This window comes from Cariama cristata, unplaced genomic scaffold, assembly GCF_000690535.1.
Source record: "Cariama cristata isolate BGI_N322 unplaced genomic scaffold, ASM69053v1 scaffold8038, whole genome shotgun sequence".
NCBI classification, from domain to species: Eukaryota; Metazoa; Chordata; class Aves; order Cariamiformes; family Cariamidae; genus Cariama; species Cariama cristata.
Genome location: NW_009630591.1, coordinates 21,103 through 33,740, shown reverse-complemented (window position 1 = coordinate 33,740; position 12,638 = coordinate 21,103). Strand labels below are relative to the sequence as shown.

The following is a 12,638-nucleotide window of genomic DNA, read 5'->3' as shown; positions in this document are numbered from 1 at the left end:
TCCCCAGCTGTGCTGCAGCAAGACAAAGCACAGACATGGGGTCCCAGGGGATGCTGCAGGGCATCAGGATGGTGGTTCTCACTCACCGGATGGGTTTGTAGTGTGCTGACATTGAGGCACACCAAGATGAGGTAGATCCCTTCTCATCAAGATGATAAGGTACCCATTTCCCACTCCTAGACGGTCAGGGCCTTGCACAGCATCACAGGGGCAGCTGGAGACAAAGGACCATTTCTACCCAGAAGAGGAGCAGGCTGGGACTAGGAAAAGGGCAGGACACCGAACCGATGCAATAGCAGTTGTATCCAAGAGCACAGAAATGCTGCTCCACAGCGCAGCAGTGGGACAGGGCGCTGGGGACCAGCACAGTTTGTCTCCATGTTGCAAAGGGCTTGGCCCCACAGTCTAAAAGATAAAGTGATGCCAGAGAGCAGTAGTCACGTTGCAGCTCAGGGATAGTTTCTCCTAGCCGCTTCTTGCGGTAGCCTGGCTTTCACGAAGCTGGGAACCTCCGTCAAGGTGCAGCTCTTCACTCACTCCCTGTCTTTGCCCCTACAGACAGCATGAAAGGGACGTGCTGGCTGAACATCCAGGATGGGCGTTGCGAGGTGAACATCAACGGGGCCACGCTGAAATCGGAGTGCTGTGCTACGCTGGGAGCAGCGTGGGGCAGCCCTTGTGAGCGCTGTGAGATCGGTAAGGCTCCGCTTGGCGCAGAGATCAGGAAGGCAGGAGGCAACCCATTTCATCACTGACGTTCCTCTGTTTTCTTGCAGATACTGCCTGTCCCCGGGGATATGCTAGGATGAAGGGGGTCACGTGTGAAGGTAAAGTGCCGCAGGACATAGAAGACTTTTTTTATTGGGAACATGGTCGTTGTTTATTTGTTGCTATCCTGTATCTTTGAGTCTGGTGGGGGATTTACACTCTCTGGTTCTTTGTTGGACTCTCTCTAGTATGTCCATCTCTCTCTCGTACTGAGGAGCCCAGAACTGGACACAGTATTCCAGTTGTGGCCTCAGGAGTAGAGGGGAAGGATCACCTCCCTGACCTGCTGGCAACGCTCCTAATGCAGCCCAGGACACCTTTAGCCTTCTTTGCAGCAAGGGCACATTGCTGCCTCATGGTCAACTTGGTGTCTACCAGGACCCCCAGGTCCTTTTCTGCCCAGCTGCTTGGCGCAGAGATCAGGAAGGCAGGAGGCAACCCATTTCATCACTGACGTTCCTCTGTTTTCTTGCAGATACTGCCTGTCCCCGGGGATATGCTAGGATGAAGGGGGTCACGTGTGAAGGTAAAGTGCCGCAGGACATAGAAGACTTTTTTTATTGGGAACATGGTCGTTGTTTATTTGTTGCTATCCTGTATCTTTGAGTCTGGTGGGGGATTTACACTCTCTGGTTCTTTGTTGGACTCTCTCTAGTATGTCCATCTCTCTCTCGTACTGAGGAGCCCAGAACTGGACACAGTATTCCAGTTGTGGCCTCAGGAGTAGAGGGGAAGGATCACCTCCCTGACCTGCTGGCAACGCTCCTAATGCAGCCCAGGACACCTTTAGCCTTCTTTGCAGCAAGGGCACATTGCTGCCTCATGGTCAACTTGGTGTCTACCAGGACCCCCAGGTCCTTTTCTGCCCAGCTGCTTTCCAGCTGGGTGACCTCCAGCATATATTGATGTATGGAGCTGATCTTCCCCAGGTGCAGGACTTTGCACTTCTCCTTGTTGAACTGCATGAGGTTCCTGGCAGCCCATTTCTCCAGCCTCCAAGGTCCCTCTGGATGGCAGCATGACCTTCTGGTGTATCGGCTACTCCTCCCAGTTTTGTATTATCAGCAGATTTGCTGAGGATACACTTTACCCCGTCATCCAGATAACTAATGAAGATGTTAAACAGGATCAGATCCAGTACTGACTCCTGGAGGATGCTGCTAGTTGCTGGCTGCCACTGAAACCACTCTCTGGGCCTAGCCATTCAGCCAGTTTTCAAGCTACCTCACTGTCTGCTCAGCCAGTCCATATATCAGCTTATCTATGAGGATCTTACGGGAGGCAGTGCTGAAGGCCTTACTGAAGGCTGGGTGGACAATATCCACCACCCTTCCCTCCCCTACCACGGCAGTCATTTCATCATAGAATTTTATCAAGCCCGTCAGTCGTGACTTCCCCTTGGTCAATCCGTGCTGACTACTGCCAATGATTTTTCTCGTCATTCATGTGCCTGGAAATGGGTTTCCAGGTTTAGCTGCTCCATCAGCAGTACTCATGTTTGTGAGTCCTGGTGCTGCTGTCGGTGCTGTGCCAACTATGGATGTGTGCAACAGGACCGCCCTGTCTGTCTCTGACAAGGCTTTGTAACGCAGCCTCCTTGCAAAATGTGCGTGGAGCATGTGGTTTTCATTGTGACAAGTTGCCAATTTTAGTCTGGTGGGCAGCTCTGGGCTCCTTCTGTCTCCTCCAGGAGCCCCTCAAGGCCATACTGGGCTTGTCCATGTGCCACTCTCATGCCTGTCTCTTGCTTTTGTGCCAACAGATGTGAACGAGTGCGAGGTCTTCCCTGGCGTCTGCCCCAACGGACGCTGCGTGAACACGGCTGGCTCCTTTCGGTGCGAGTGTCCCGAAGGACTGACCCTTGACGGCACTGCTAGGACATGTGTGGGTAAGGACACTTCTTCTCACCCAGATCCTGACCTCTGTTCAACCCTCTTTACCAAGGTCCAACCACCTCCTACCCATCACTTGCAGCAGTCTTGGGAATTGAGCAATGGCACGTCGTACCTGGTAAGGGCTGCCAAACCTAGCAGCCTAACCAAGGCAAGGCTGCCGTAACTTCGTGTCCCCAGGTCAGACCAGTAATGCAATCATTCTCATTGGGTGGACTTCAGGGGTAGCCAAATAGATAACCTCACTGGTTAATGACACGGCCCAGCAGCCCTAAAACAACTCCTGGCTGCTTGCTGGGCACACAGTGACAAGCTGCTGCCCTTCGTAGGGGCCATCTGCACTACCGACTACACCATCGAGGGTCCATTCTCTGGCTCTGTTGCCAGCAGTCACAGGCTGGCCATGTCCATACTATCAAATCTCTCGTAGCATCCCAAACAAGATGCCCTCATCCAATAGCCCATATCTGGGCATTGTTCAGGGGATGCCCCAGCCAAAGCTGTTCCAGGAACCTTGCTAACTGTGTCACAGAAAATGATGTCTCTGGTTTTACCAGAGGTTAGGTGCTGCAGGCAAGGGCTCAGCTCTGCTCTCTCACCAGACGTGCGTGTGGAACAGTGCTATATGAAATGGGATGAAGATGAGTGCACGGAGCCTCTGCCGGGCAAGTACCGGATCGACATGTGCTGCTGTTCTGTGGGCTCAGCCTGGGGCATCGATTGCGAAGAATGTCCCAAGATCGGCTCCAGCGAGTACAAGGCCATCTGCCCGAGGGGACCCGGCTTTGCCAACCGAGGAGACGTGCTTTCAGGAAGGCCCTTCTACAAAGGTGAGAAGAAAGAAGGGAGCAGCTAGTTGTGGGCTGTGCTCAGCCCATCTCAGCTGTGGCCCAAGGAACCTGCTGCCTGCCCTGGGACTCTGGGTTCATTGCAGGCATCCCCTCCCTGAAACACTGTTGTTCTGCCTTCACCCACAGATGTGAATGAATGTAAGGTCTTCTCTGGCCTGTGCACTCATGGGACCTGTCGAAACACCATTGGCAGCTTCAGGTGTCTCTGTGGCAATGGCTTTGCTTTGGATGCTGAGGAAAGGAACTGCACAGGTAAGGGAAGAGTAGCCCCTCTCCGGACCACTCTTACTCATCTTACTGCCTTGTGGGATGCTTAGCACCATGGTGGTACCCAAAGGACTCACGGCAGTTGTCTTAGGGACATGCTGAGAAGCCAAGGGCAGGACCATGAGCAGAAGGCTCCTCCTGCTCGTGGGATGAAGGATCAGTCCTACACCAGAAAGAAAGCTTAATTGCTGTCTCTGCCTTCAGGAAGAGGAGTTCCTTGGTCTGCTTGGTCAGACTCGCCAGCCCTTGTTCATTGAATTTGATGTGCAGTACAGGCAGCCCAGTGCCAGCCGTTGTGGTGCTTGTAGTCTGTTCTGCCTCCACTAGCTGGTCCTTCATCCCCACAGACATCGATGAGTGCCGCATCTCACCAGACCTGTGTGGCCACGGCACCTGTGTCAACACGCCGGGCAGCTTCGAGTGTGAGTGCTTCGAAGGCTACGAGAGTGGCTTCATGATGATGAAGAACTGCATGGGTAAGGACTTGTCTCCGGGGCAGGTATGCACCCTTGCTCTTTTGCAACAGGGAAGAAAGTAGCTGATGCCAGATCTGACAAAGGGCTTCGTACCAAGCTGCTCTTTGCGTGTCTGGCTGTCCAGCTACCTGTCTGTCTGGCTCTCTGTTCCCCGGTATCAAGCTAAATCTTTTCGTTGCCCTCCGGGTGAGTTGTGAGAATCCCTGTGCTGCAGAGAGCCCTGGCAGCCTCTGTTCACCCCAGGGTGGTGAGTCTTCTGCCTTGCTTTGACTGGAAAGGCAGAGCTGGGCTGAAGGGCAGCACATGTAGAGAGAGGAATGCTGTGTGTGGAGCTGGGAGCTCCATAGATGTAACCCTGGGAGGACAGCAAAGCGGATGCAAAGTGAAGTCAGGGGTTCATGAGCCACAGCACAGGCTCTCTAAGCTAGAGGACATAGAGGGAGATGCCATGTCCCCAGAAAGGCTTGGCTTGAGCCCCAGACACCTCCAGAGAAGGAAGGCAAAGAGGCAGAGCTGCAGCTTCTGCCTCCTGCACGGATGCTGTGCCTTATGTGGGCCAATAGTCCACCAGTGATGGGCCCCATGCTGTCTCTGCCACCAGTGCCCCGGGGCTCTGTACCAGGCAGAGCAAGGACAGACCGTGACAAGGTTGCCAGACTTGAGGCCAAAACTGGGAGCTTTCCCTCAGAGACCTCTGTTTATGAGGACCTCCTGGACCAGCAGCCAGAGCCTGTGCCCAGCATCTGCGCTGGTCGTGCCCCATGAGCTGGGAAGGGAGACTGGCAACCCAGGCCAGCATCAAGCAGGACTCTGGGTATAATGCCAGTCCCAGGGGAGCATCCTGGGCTCTTCCTGCCATGACACTCATGGGACATCGTTGGTCCTGCCCTGCCACCTCCTGGCCACCGTTACCTCAGCTGTGGGAGCCCACAGGGGAGCCCACGTTGGGAGCCCATGGGGCCACCAAACAGCTTTTCTCAGGTTCTTTCCCATCCCTTTCCTGCTTGCTATACCCAAAGGGCATGTCCCTGCAATCTCAGTGCAGTATTACCTTCCTTTTTTTACCTAAGACCGAAGCCTTGTATTTCCTTTTTCGTCTTGTACTTGTACAATGTTCATCCTTCATTTTATACCCTTCCTTCACTTGGACCTTCCCGCGCACCAAATGTTGGCCACTAACCTTTCCTCTTGTTTCAGCCACCAGCCGCTGGAGCTTAAGCCTGGCATTGCCACTGGGCCAGGGAGAGGATCCATGCCTGGTATTTTCGTTCCTGCTACGCAGGGAGATGGCAACCTTTATACTGAGGATTGGCTAGTACGCGGTGGAGCTCTGCCAGGCCGGCAGCTTGAACTCAATGGCTGGGAGCTCCAATTCTCACACACACTTGGCTGTTTCCTTTGTGTGACGTCTCATCTCCTTCTACTTCTTTTCAGCTTTGTGTTACCCATCTATTACTTATTCTGCCACTGATTATTTACATACCCACGCTCTAAACATACACCGTCTCTAGACATTGTTAATATCGTATGTTCAGCCCTTCCACTGAACCATATATTTTCAATCACCACTGCAGAATGTTTCTAGATCTTTTTGTGTGGTATCCTATCCATGCCACTACAGTTATCTTCTTAACTTGGTTCGTCTACCTGCCCTAAGTGGTGTCTCGCATACCACAACAGTCATTTTAATCCAGTTACATGTAGCTTGGTCTCTTTTCTAGACAATATATGTTCCTTGCAAGTAGTTGTTGGTTATATCATCATTAGATCACTGCTGAGATTAATCACCCTATTATTTCCACTCTTATATTAGGAGACTTTAGTCTTTATAGCACTGCTTGGCCTCCTGCTGTCACTGCACATCCTACAGCCACGTGCCCTTAAATCAAAGGCCTCCGCTGGCATGAGAACATGGAGATATACCTTGCTCAGCAAGCGGTTCACCGTTTGATCGCTTGTGCCTCTTCTAGCTCTGAATCTTGCTGATTCATCCATTTTTTCTTGGGCTGCTTTCCACTGAATCTTTTCTAAAACGACTCTCAAGCTGGTCTCACTTTTATGTGATATCTAATCAACTGTTGCTGTTTCTGCACCTTTCCGTGGGATCTGCAGCGATTTGATACCGGCCTCAACCTTTAATCAAGCCCCTGTCCGGTTCCCCAAACATTTACACAGATCGAGTCCTTCATGTGAAGTTCTGAAGGACCATCTGCATTCTTCTACCCTACTCTATTTCCAGTTATAATTGTAAGGGCTCCCTTTCACCTGCCCATTTAATCATCCTTTATCCTCAGATAGTTCTTTACAGCTCCACCCATCTGGTCAATGCTTGTTTTTATTCTGTCAGATTCTCATCTGTTTTCAATTTAATAATTCTTATTTGTAGCTTAAAAAACCCCATCAATGATCTCAGTACCTCAGTTCGTCTCCAGCAAGGCAGCCAGACTGTTGCTGTCCTCCGACTCCTGGCATACCGTGTTCCTCTTCTCGTCTGTCTAGCCAGACTAACTGGTCTGACTGACCCAGTGTTAATATTCTGCTCTTTCTGCTTTGGCTTGGACTGTCAAACCACTTCAATCTGTGGCGTGATTCAATACCAGTTATTTATTTTTCATATTTGATTCTCTGGGTTCTTTAAAATGTATCGCCGCCCTGCCACTGGCATGGTTTTCTGTCTTTTCCGTACAATTTGTAGCGTGGGTTACCGCAGCTCATACTCATCATCTTCCTCCCTCTGCTCCTCCATTTCTGAGATGCTGCGAATGTCACAATCCCCACTGATGGCCTGCTGACTTCTTTCAGTAGTGAGATTTCTGATAGCTTTGTAGAAGGATGTCATCTTTCATTCTTCTTTTTTCTTTTTTTCCCCCAATGCTCCCTGCTATCCGCACGATTCCACCTTATCCTTTTTTTCTAGGTGACAGGGGATTGAGTGGTTTCACCCCAAAAGGTGTTGTGACACTATGGCCTTTCCTGCCGTCAAGGATTAACTCCTTCCCGCCTGTGTTTGGCAAAAGAACTTGGCTTCAGCCTCATGAGGGAGGAATTCTTGCCAGCCCCTGGCCGTAGACAACTTCAGCACTGAACCTGCATCCTGCAGTTCCTTAGGAGCAGTCTCCCACCATGGAGAACCAGAGGCATGGGTCCTCTGGGACTGTTTGGTAGGGGCCCGCACCCCCATTGTCAGATGTATTCCAGCCCACTTTAGCTGTAGGTGAGCTGAAAATCCCAACAGACTGTTACCTGTACAATGTCATAGTAGATCACAAAGGGCTTTCTCCAGGAGCTATGGATAATGAATCGATAACAAGACTTCCCAGCTTTGGTAGTTGCAGTGCTTCATCTCCTCCTTCTTTTGGTTTTTTTGTTTCCAACCATCACCAGTGCACCATTCCAGTAGTTTCCCTTGGTTTTTTAGCCCGGCATTTCTAAACTTTTCTGTCACTTTTTTTTTTTTCATTTTTAACACCAGCAGCCTGGTTTCATCTTTGGCTGGATCACACCTCTCTCGCAGCAGTTAATCTATTTCAGGAATTTCTCCAGTTCCTAGTAAATTCAATCCCTTTGTCCATATGTGATTTTTTCAGAACTGTACAGACTATTTCCTAGCCCTGTCTGCAATACTGGAACTATCTGAAGGCTGTTACCAAGAAAGCCAGTCTGTTAGTCTTCTATCAAGCAAACTTTTCCGAGGAACTCTCCCTCTGCTGATGGGACTTGTGAAAATGTACCAAGATAGGTGGGATGCGAGCTAGGAGCTATCCTTCTAGTCCTCGCTGGCTAATCTGCACAAAGCTAGTAACTTCTTTCCTCCTGATGTCACACTTTATGTTCTACTGAGGTTAAGGCAAGAGTTGCGATTTCCGCAAACACGTACTTCAGCTGTAAGGCCACTGGACTCACCCAAGCCCTGGATTCGCTGCCTTGTTAATTTTGTGATGTCCCTCTGTTTTTGGGATATATCTCTGGTGATGGGACTGTGGTGCATGGCACCAGCACCACCCCGTTATCTGGAAAACCCAGCTGAAAGGGACAGTCTACCACGTTTCATGTCATCCTCTGCAGATATCAACGAGTGTGAGCGGGACCCGCTGCTGTGCCGAGGTGGGATCTGCATGAACACGGATGGCAGCTTTGAATGCATCTGCCCCCCTGGACATGAGCTGACTTCTGAAGGGAACACTTGCATAGGTGAGATGATGAAAGCTATGTTATGACCAGAGCCTGTTCAAGGGTAATGATACAGGGAGACTTGGATCTCATGCTGGGCATGTGGATCTCTCCTTCCAATCCCATATGTGGGTAGAACACACTCACCCAGGAGGGACCGAGCTCACTCCCAGGGTTTCATTGCACTTATGATGTCTGTTGTGCTACCTGCCGTTCACTGAAGACTGACCAAAGGGGCAATGATAGATTCAGTTTGGAGACAGCAGGAGGTGGGGGGTACCCAGGGATGGGTACCAAATGATGTCCAACATGGCATTAGCATGGCTGGCTGCTCAAACGCTTCTTCCCACCGCAGATATCAACGAATGCTCCCTTAGTGACAACCTGTGTCGCAACGGACGCTGCGTCAACGTCATCGGTACCTACCAGTGCGCCTGTGATTCGGGCTTCCAGGCCACACCGGACAGGCAGGGCTGTGTCGGTGAGTGCTCCCCTTTGCCAAATAGCCATGCCCAGACCCCAGTACGCATCCAAAACCCCCTCCTGGCCTCATACCTCTTCTAAAGCTTGGTGGGGTGTCTGAGGGTAAGGCAAGGGGGGAACCTCCCGGTTGAGCTACAGCCAGATTGGCCCTACTGGTAAGGGGCTGTCATCAGCCGTGAGACTACTGTGAGCTGCAAGTGGTTGGCAGAGAAGGCAAGGGGTGCTTTCTTCTGCCTGGGGAAGCTTTGTTTCCTCTTCAGCTCCTCTCCCACCTTGTCTCTGTCACCGGCACTCTCTGAGCAGCTCTGTTGCAAGGCACGTATCCCAGCCCCTCACCCAAGCAGCTGCCAACCTCCTTCTTCTCCCCCAGACATTGACGAGTGCACCATAACCAACGGCGGCTGTGACACCCACTGCTCTAACTCAGAGGGCAGCTATGAATGCAGCTGCAGTGAAGGCTACGCATTGATGCCTGACAAGAGATCGTGTGCAGGTGAGCAGTCAGCTTGGCTGTCGTAGGTGCTGCCCCAGGGACCTCTGTGTCCATTGCCAGTCAGCCGTAGTGTTGGCTTCAGGGTGAGGGGGGGTCTCATTTTTAAGTCGCTTCCAGAGAGGTGATTTGCCTGGACAGATGTTTTTGTTTTGTACTGCAATGTCCAGCCCCTCATCACAGGCTTCAGAGTCCTGTAACTACAGGATTTGGAGCAAAGCCCCTCCTGTGACTCCCTCCTGCCCCCACAATACCCTTTCACTGGCTCTAAAGTCTTTGATAATGGTCTTCTCTCTCTAGATATTGATGAATGTGAGGATAATCCAGACATCTGTGATGGTGGGCAGTGCACTAACATCCCAGGGGAGTACCGCTGCCTCTGCTTCGACGGCTTCATGGCATCCCTGGACATGAAGACCTGTATTGGTGAGGACAAGGCTGTGCCCTGGGCACGTGCCAGCGCTGCATCACAAGGCTGCTGTTGGACGGCGCAAGGGGTACAGAAGGTTGCCTCAGAGCCACGTCATGGTTCTTGTGGTGTTCCAAGCAAGTCCTTTTTCTCCTGCAGATGTGAATGAATGTGATCTCAACCCGAATATCTGCCTGCACGGCGAGTGTGAAAACACGAAGGGCTCCTTCATCTGTCACTGCCAGCTGGGCTACTTTGTCAAGAAGGGAACCACAGGCTGCACAGGTGAGAACTCCCCAGATCTGGAGCTTGGGGTGCTGGTGGGAGCCCTCACAAACACCTCCTGTAGCTGCCATGGAGAGAACACCATCCCTGTACTGGGGGATGCTGTGGACACCTAGGGATGTGGTTGTGTGCTGGGAGCCCCTCCTGGGCAGGCGGAGGTTGCCAGGAAGGCAGGCTGCAGGCAGGGATTGGCACTTTCCTAGTTTATAGCCAAGGGGGCCTGCCCTTCCTTTTGTCTTCGTCTTCCAGGGGTGGGCACAGATCAGCTCTTCAGCTCAAGGGTATGACTCCAGGCAGCCTGTTCCCCAAATCACCTTGTTCCCATCCCCTGGGGTTCAGACTCCCAGGACCCATTGGTACCCAGACCCGTTAGCAGGATTGTACCTGGCTACCCACTCCTTTCCCTGGGGGAGCTGAGCTGTGTCAGCTCTGATATCCTTCCTTCCTACAGACATCGATGAGTGTGAGATCGGGGCTCACAACTGCGACATGCACGCCTCCTGCATCAACGTGCCCGGGAGCTTCAAGTGCAAGTGTCGCACAGGCTGGCTGGGAGATGGGCTGAAGTGCAACGGTGAGTTCTCATCCCAGGAGAGGGTGTTCGTGTGTCCAGGGGCTCTGTGGGCACCTGTGAAGGCTGGGCTGAGCTGACACCTGTATTTAAAATGCTCTTGAGCCCCAGGAGCTGTGCATGAGGATTTACAGAACTGTGGAGAGATGGAGGGGTGTGACAGAGGGGGACTGTAGGTGTGGGCGTACGGGTGTTGCACTGTCAGGGTCTGCAAACCATGTCTGTGAAGCCATGAACGTGGGAGCGAGGGCATGTATTTGTGGGATGTGGAGTGCGTGGGCCTGGTATTGAGACGAGTGTGGGTGAATGTCCTTGTCAGATTGGCAATGTGGCTGTGTGGTGAAGTGTTGGGGCACGGTGTGGTCTGTACGTGGGGGTACACGGGTGTGGGAGGTGAGTAAGGACGTGTTGGTGTGTGGGTGGTGCGTGTCCATGAGTGCAGGGACTTCCTGGCGTGTGTGGTGTGTATGAAGGGGTGTAAGGGTATACGTATGGATATGTGTGTCTGAACTGGGGAGATACTGGGAATTTGGGGGGGTGTGTGTGAAAGTGTCTCACTGCCATATTGTCTGTGTCAGCGCTGCCAGGGGAGCATCTCATGGCCATAGAGGCTCACAGAGATGTGTTGGAGCTTCGTGGGTGCTCCAGGTGCCTGGAGGCTGCAGTCTCCTGGGCCGTTTGCCCGCTCCCCTGGGCCCTACACTGGCAAAACATTGACAAGGGTGTTCTCCCTGCCCAGATCTGGACGAGTGTGCAACTGAAGAGCACAAGTGCAACCTGAATGCCAACTGCGTCAACACACCAGGCTCCTACCGCTGTGCCTGCCGAGAAGGCTTCAACGGGGATGGCTTCTCCTGCTCGGGTGAGACCCGTAGACTCATTTGACAGCAGGAACATGGCTTGGGCATCCTGCTGGGACATAGAATCATAGATGGAGTCATCTCCTCTTAACCACCAGCCTGGCTCAGCACCTGGCTGCCTGTGCCTGGGGTTCCCCAAACCAGATGTCCCCCAAAAGCCACTGCAGCCTGCCATGCACCACAGCCTGCTCAGATACCTTCAGCAGAGATCCACCACCTTCTCAGCAGGTGTTTGGGGAGGATCAAGGCAATGAGAAGTATTGCAGCCCCCTCCTCACAGCCTCCTGGCGGAGGGGTGGGAACAAGCTTGTGGGAATCTTCTAGGGAAGCTCCCATCTTTGGGTGGACACTGTGTCAGTCTCATGCTTGGCTCTCTCTAGATGTGGACGAATGTGCGGACAACGTGAACCTGTGTGAGAATGGACAGTGTCTCAATGCACCTGGGGGTTACCGCTGCGAGTGCGAGATGGGCTTCAATCCCACGGAGGACAGCAAGGCCTGCCAGGGTAGGTGCCCAGAGTTTTGACTGCTGCTCCAGGAGATCCAATATCCACCTTCTTCCTGGCCTTGGTCTCTCCCCTGCACTGTCACCACCTGATCCATTACTAAGCAAGATCCACCATCGCCGGGTGGTGCAAGGCTCCTGAGGTGCCAGCTCTTCCACTTAACAGGAGCTGGTCCCCAGCCTGCAGAGAGGCTGGGCTAAGCCAAGGATCCATGCAAGATGTGGACCATCAGCAAAACAGGGGTGAGGGGAGAGGGCATACACACAGCATGCCTGGTCCTGCTCATCCAGATGGTATCCACTGGCACTAGAACCATCCTGAGATGGGTTACCCCAAGCTGGGCTGTGGCTCTGCTTTGAGATGGGAGCAGGAGAGACCTGTCCTGGCCCTCACTCTGCCAGATCCTGAGTACCCAGCTCTCTCTGTTTTGCAGACATCGATGAATGCACCTTCCAGAATATTTGTGTCTTTGGGACCTGCCAGAACCTGCCTGGGATGTTTCGCTGTGCCTGTGACGATGGCTATGAACTGGACAGGAGTGGAGGCAACTGCACAGGTACAGGACTTTCACTGGGCTGTTGGATGAAGATCTCTGCTCTGTGATCTGCTG

The 12,638-nt window shown here is 52.5% G+C and overlaps 1 protein-coding gene across 1 annotated transcript in view; it reads left to right on the top strand.

The window, feature by feature from the left end:
• The window catches only part of LOC104165849 (fibrillin-2-like), a 107,483-nt gene that overhangs the window by 75,959 nt on the left and 18,886 nt on the right, over nucleotides 1–12,638 (top strand). Inside the window, 15 exon segments of the mRNA XM_009705604.1 lie at nucleotides 559–696; nucleotides 777–827; nucleotides 2,531–2,656; nucleotides 3,263–3,490; nucleotides 3,638–3,763; nucleotides 4,126–4,254; nucleotides 8,320–8,445; nucleotides 8,780–8,905; nucleotides 9,278–9,400; nucleotides 9,698–9,823; nucleotides 9,966–10,091; nucleotides 10,543–10,665; nucleotides 11,402–11,524; nucleotides 11,903–12,028; nucleotides 12,462–12,584. Coding sequence (XP_009703906.1) covers nucleotides 559–696; nucleotides 777–827; nucleotides 2,531–2,656; nucleotides 3,263–3,490; nucleotides 3,638–3,763; nucleotides 4,126–4,254; nucleotides 8,320–8,445; nucleotides 8,780–8,905; nucleotides 9,278–9,400; nucleotides 9,698–9,823; nucleotides 9,966–10,091; nucleotides 10,543–10,665; nucleotides 11,402–11,524; nucleotides 11,903–12,028; nucleotides 12,462–12,584 — 1,920 coding nt within the window.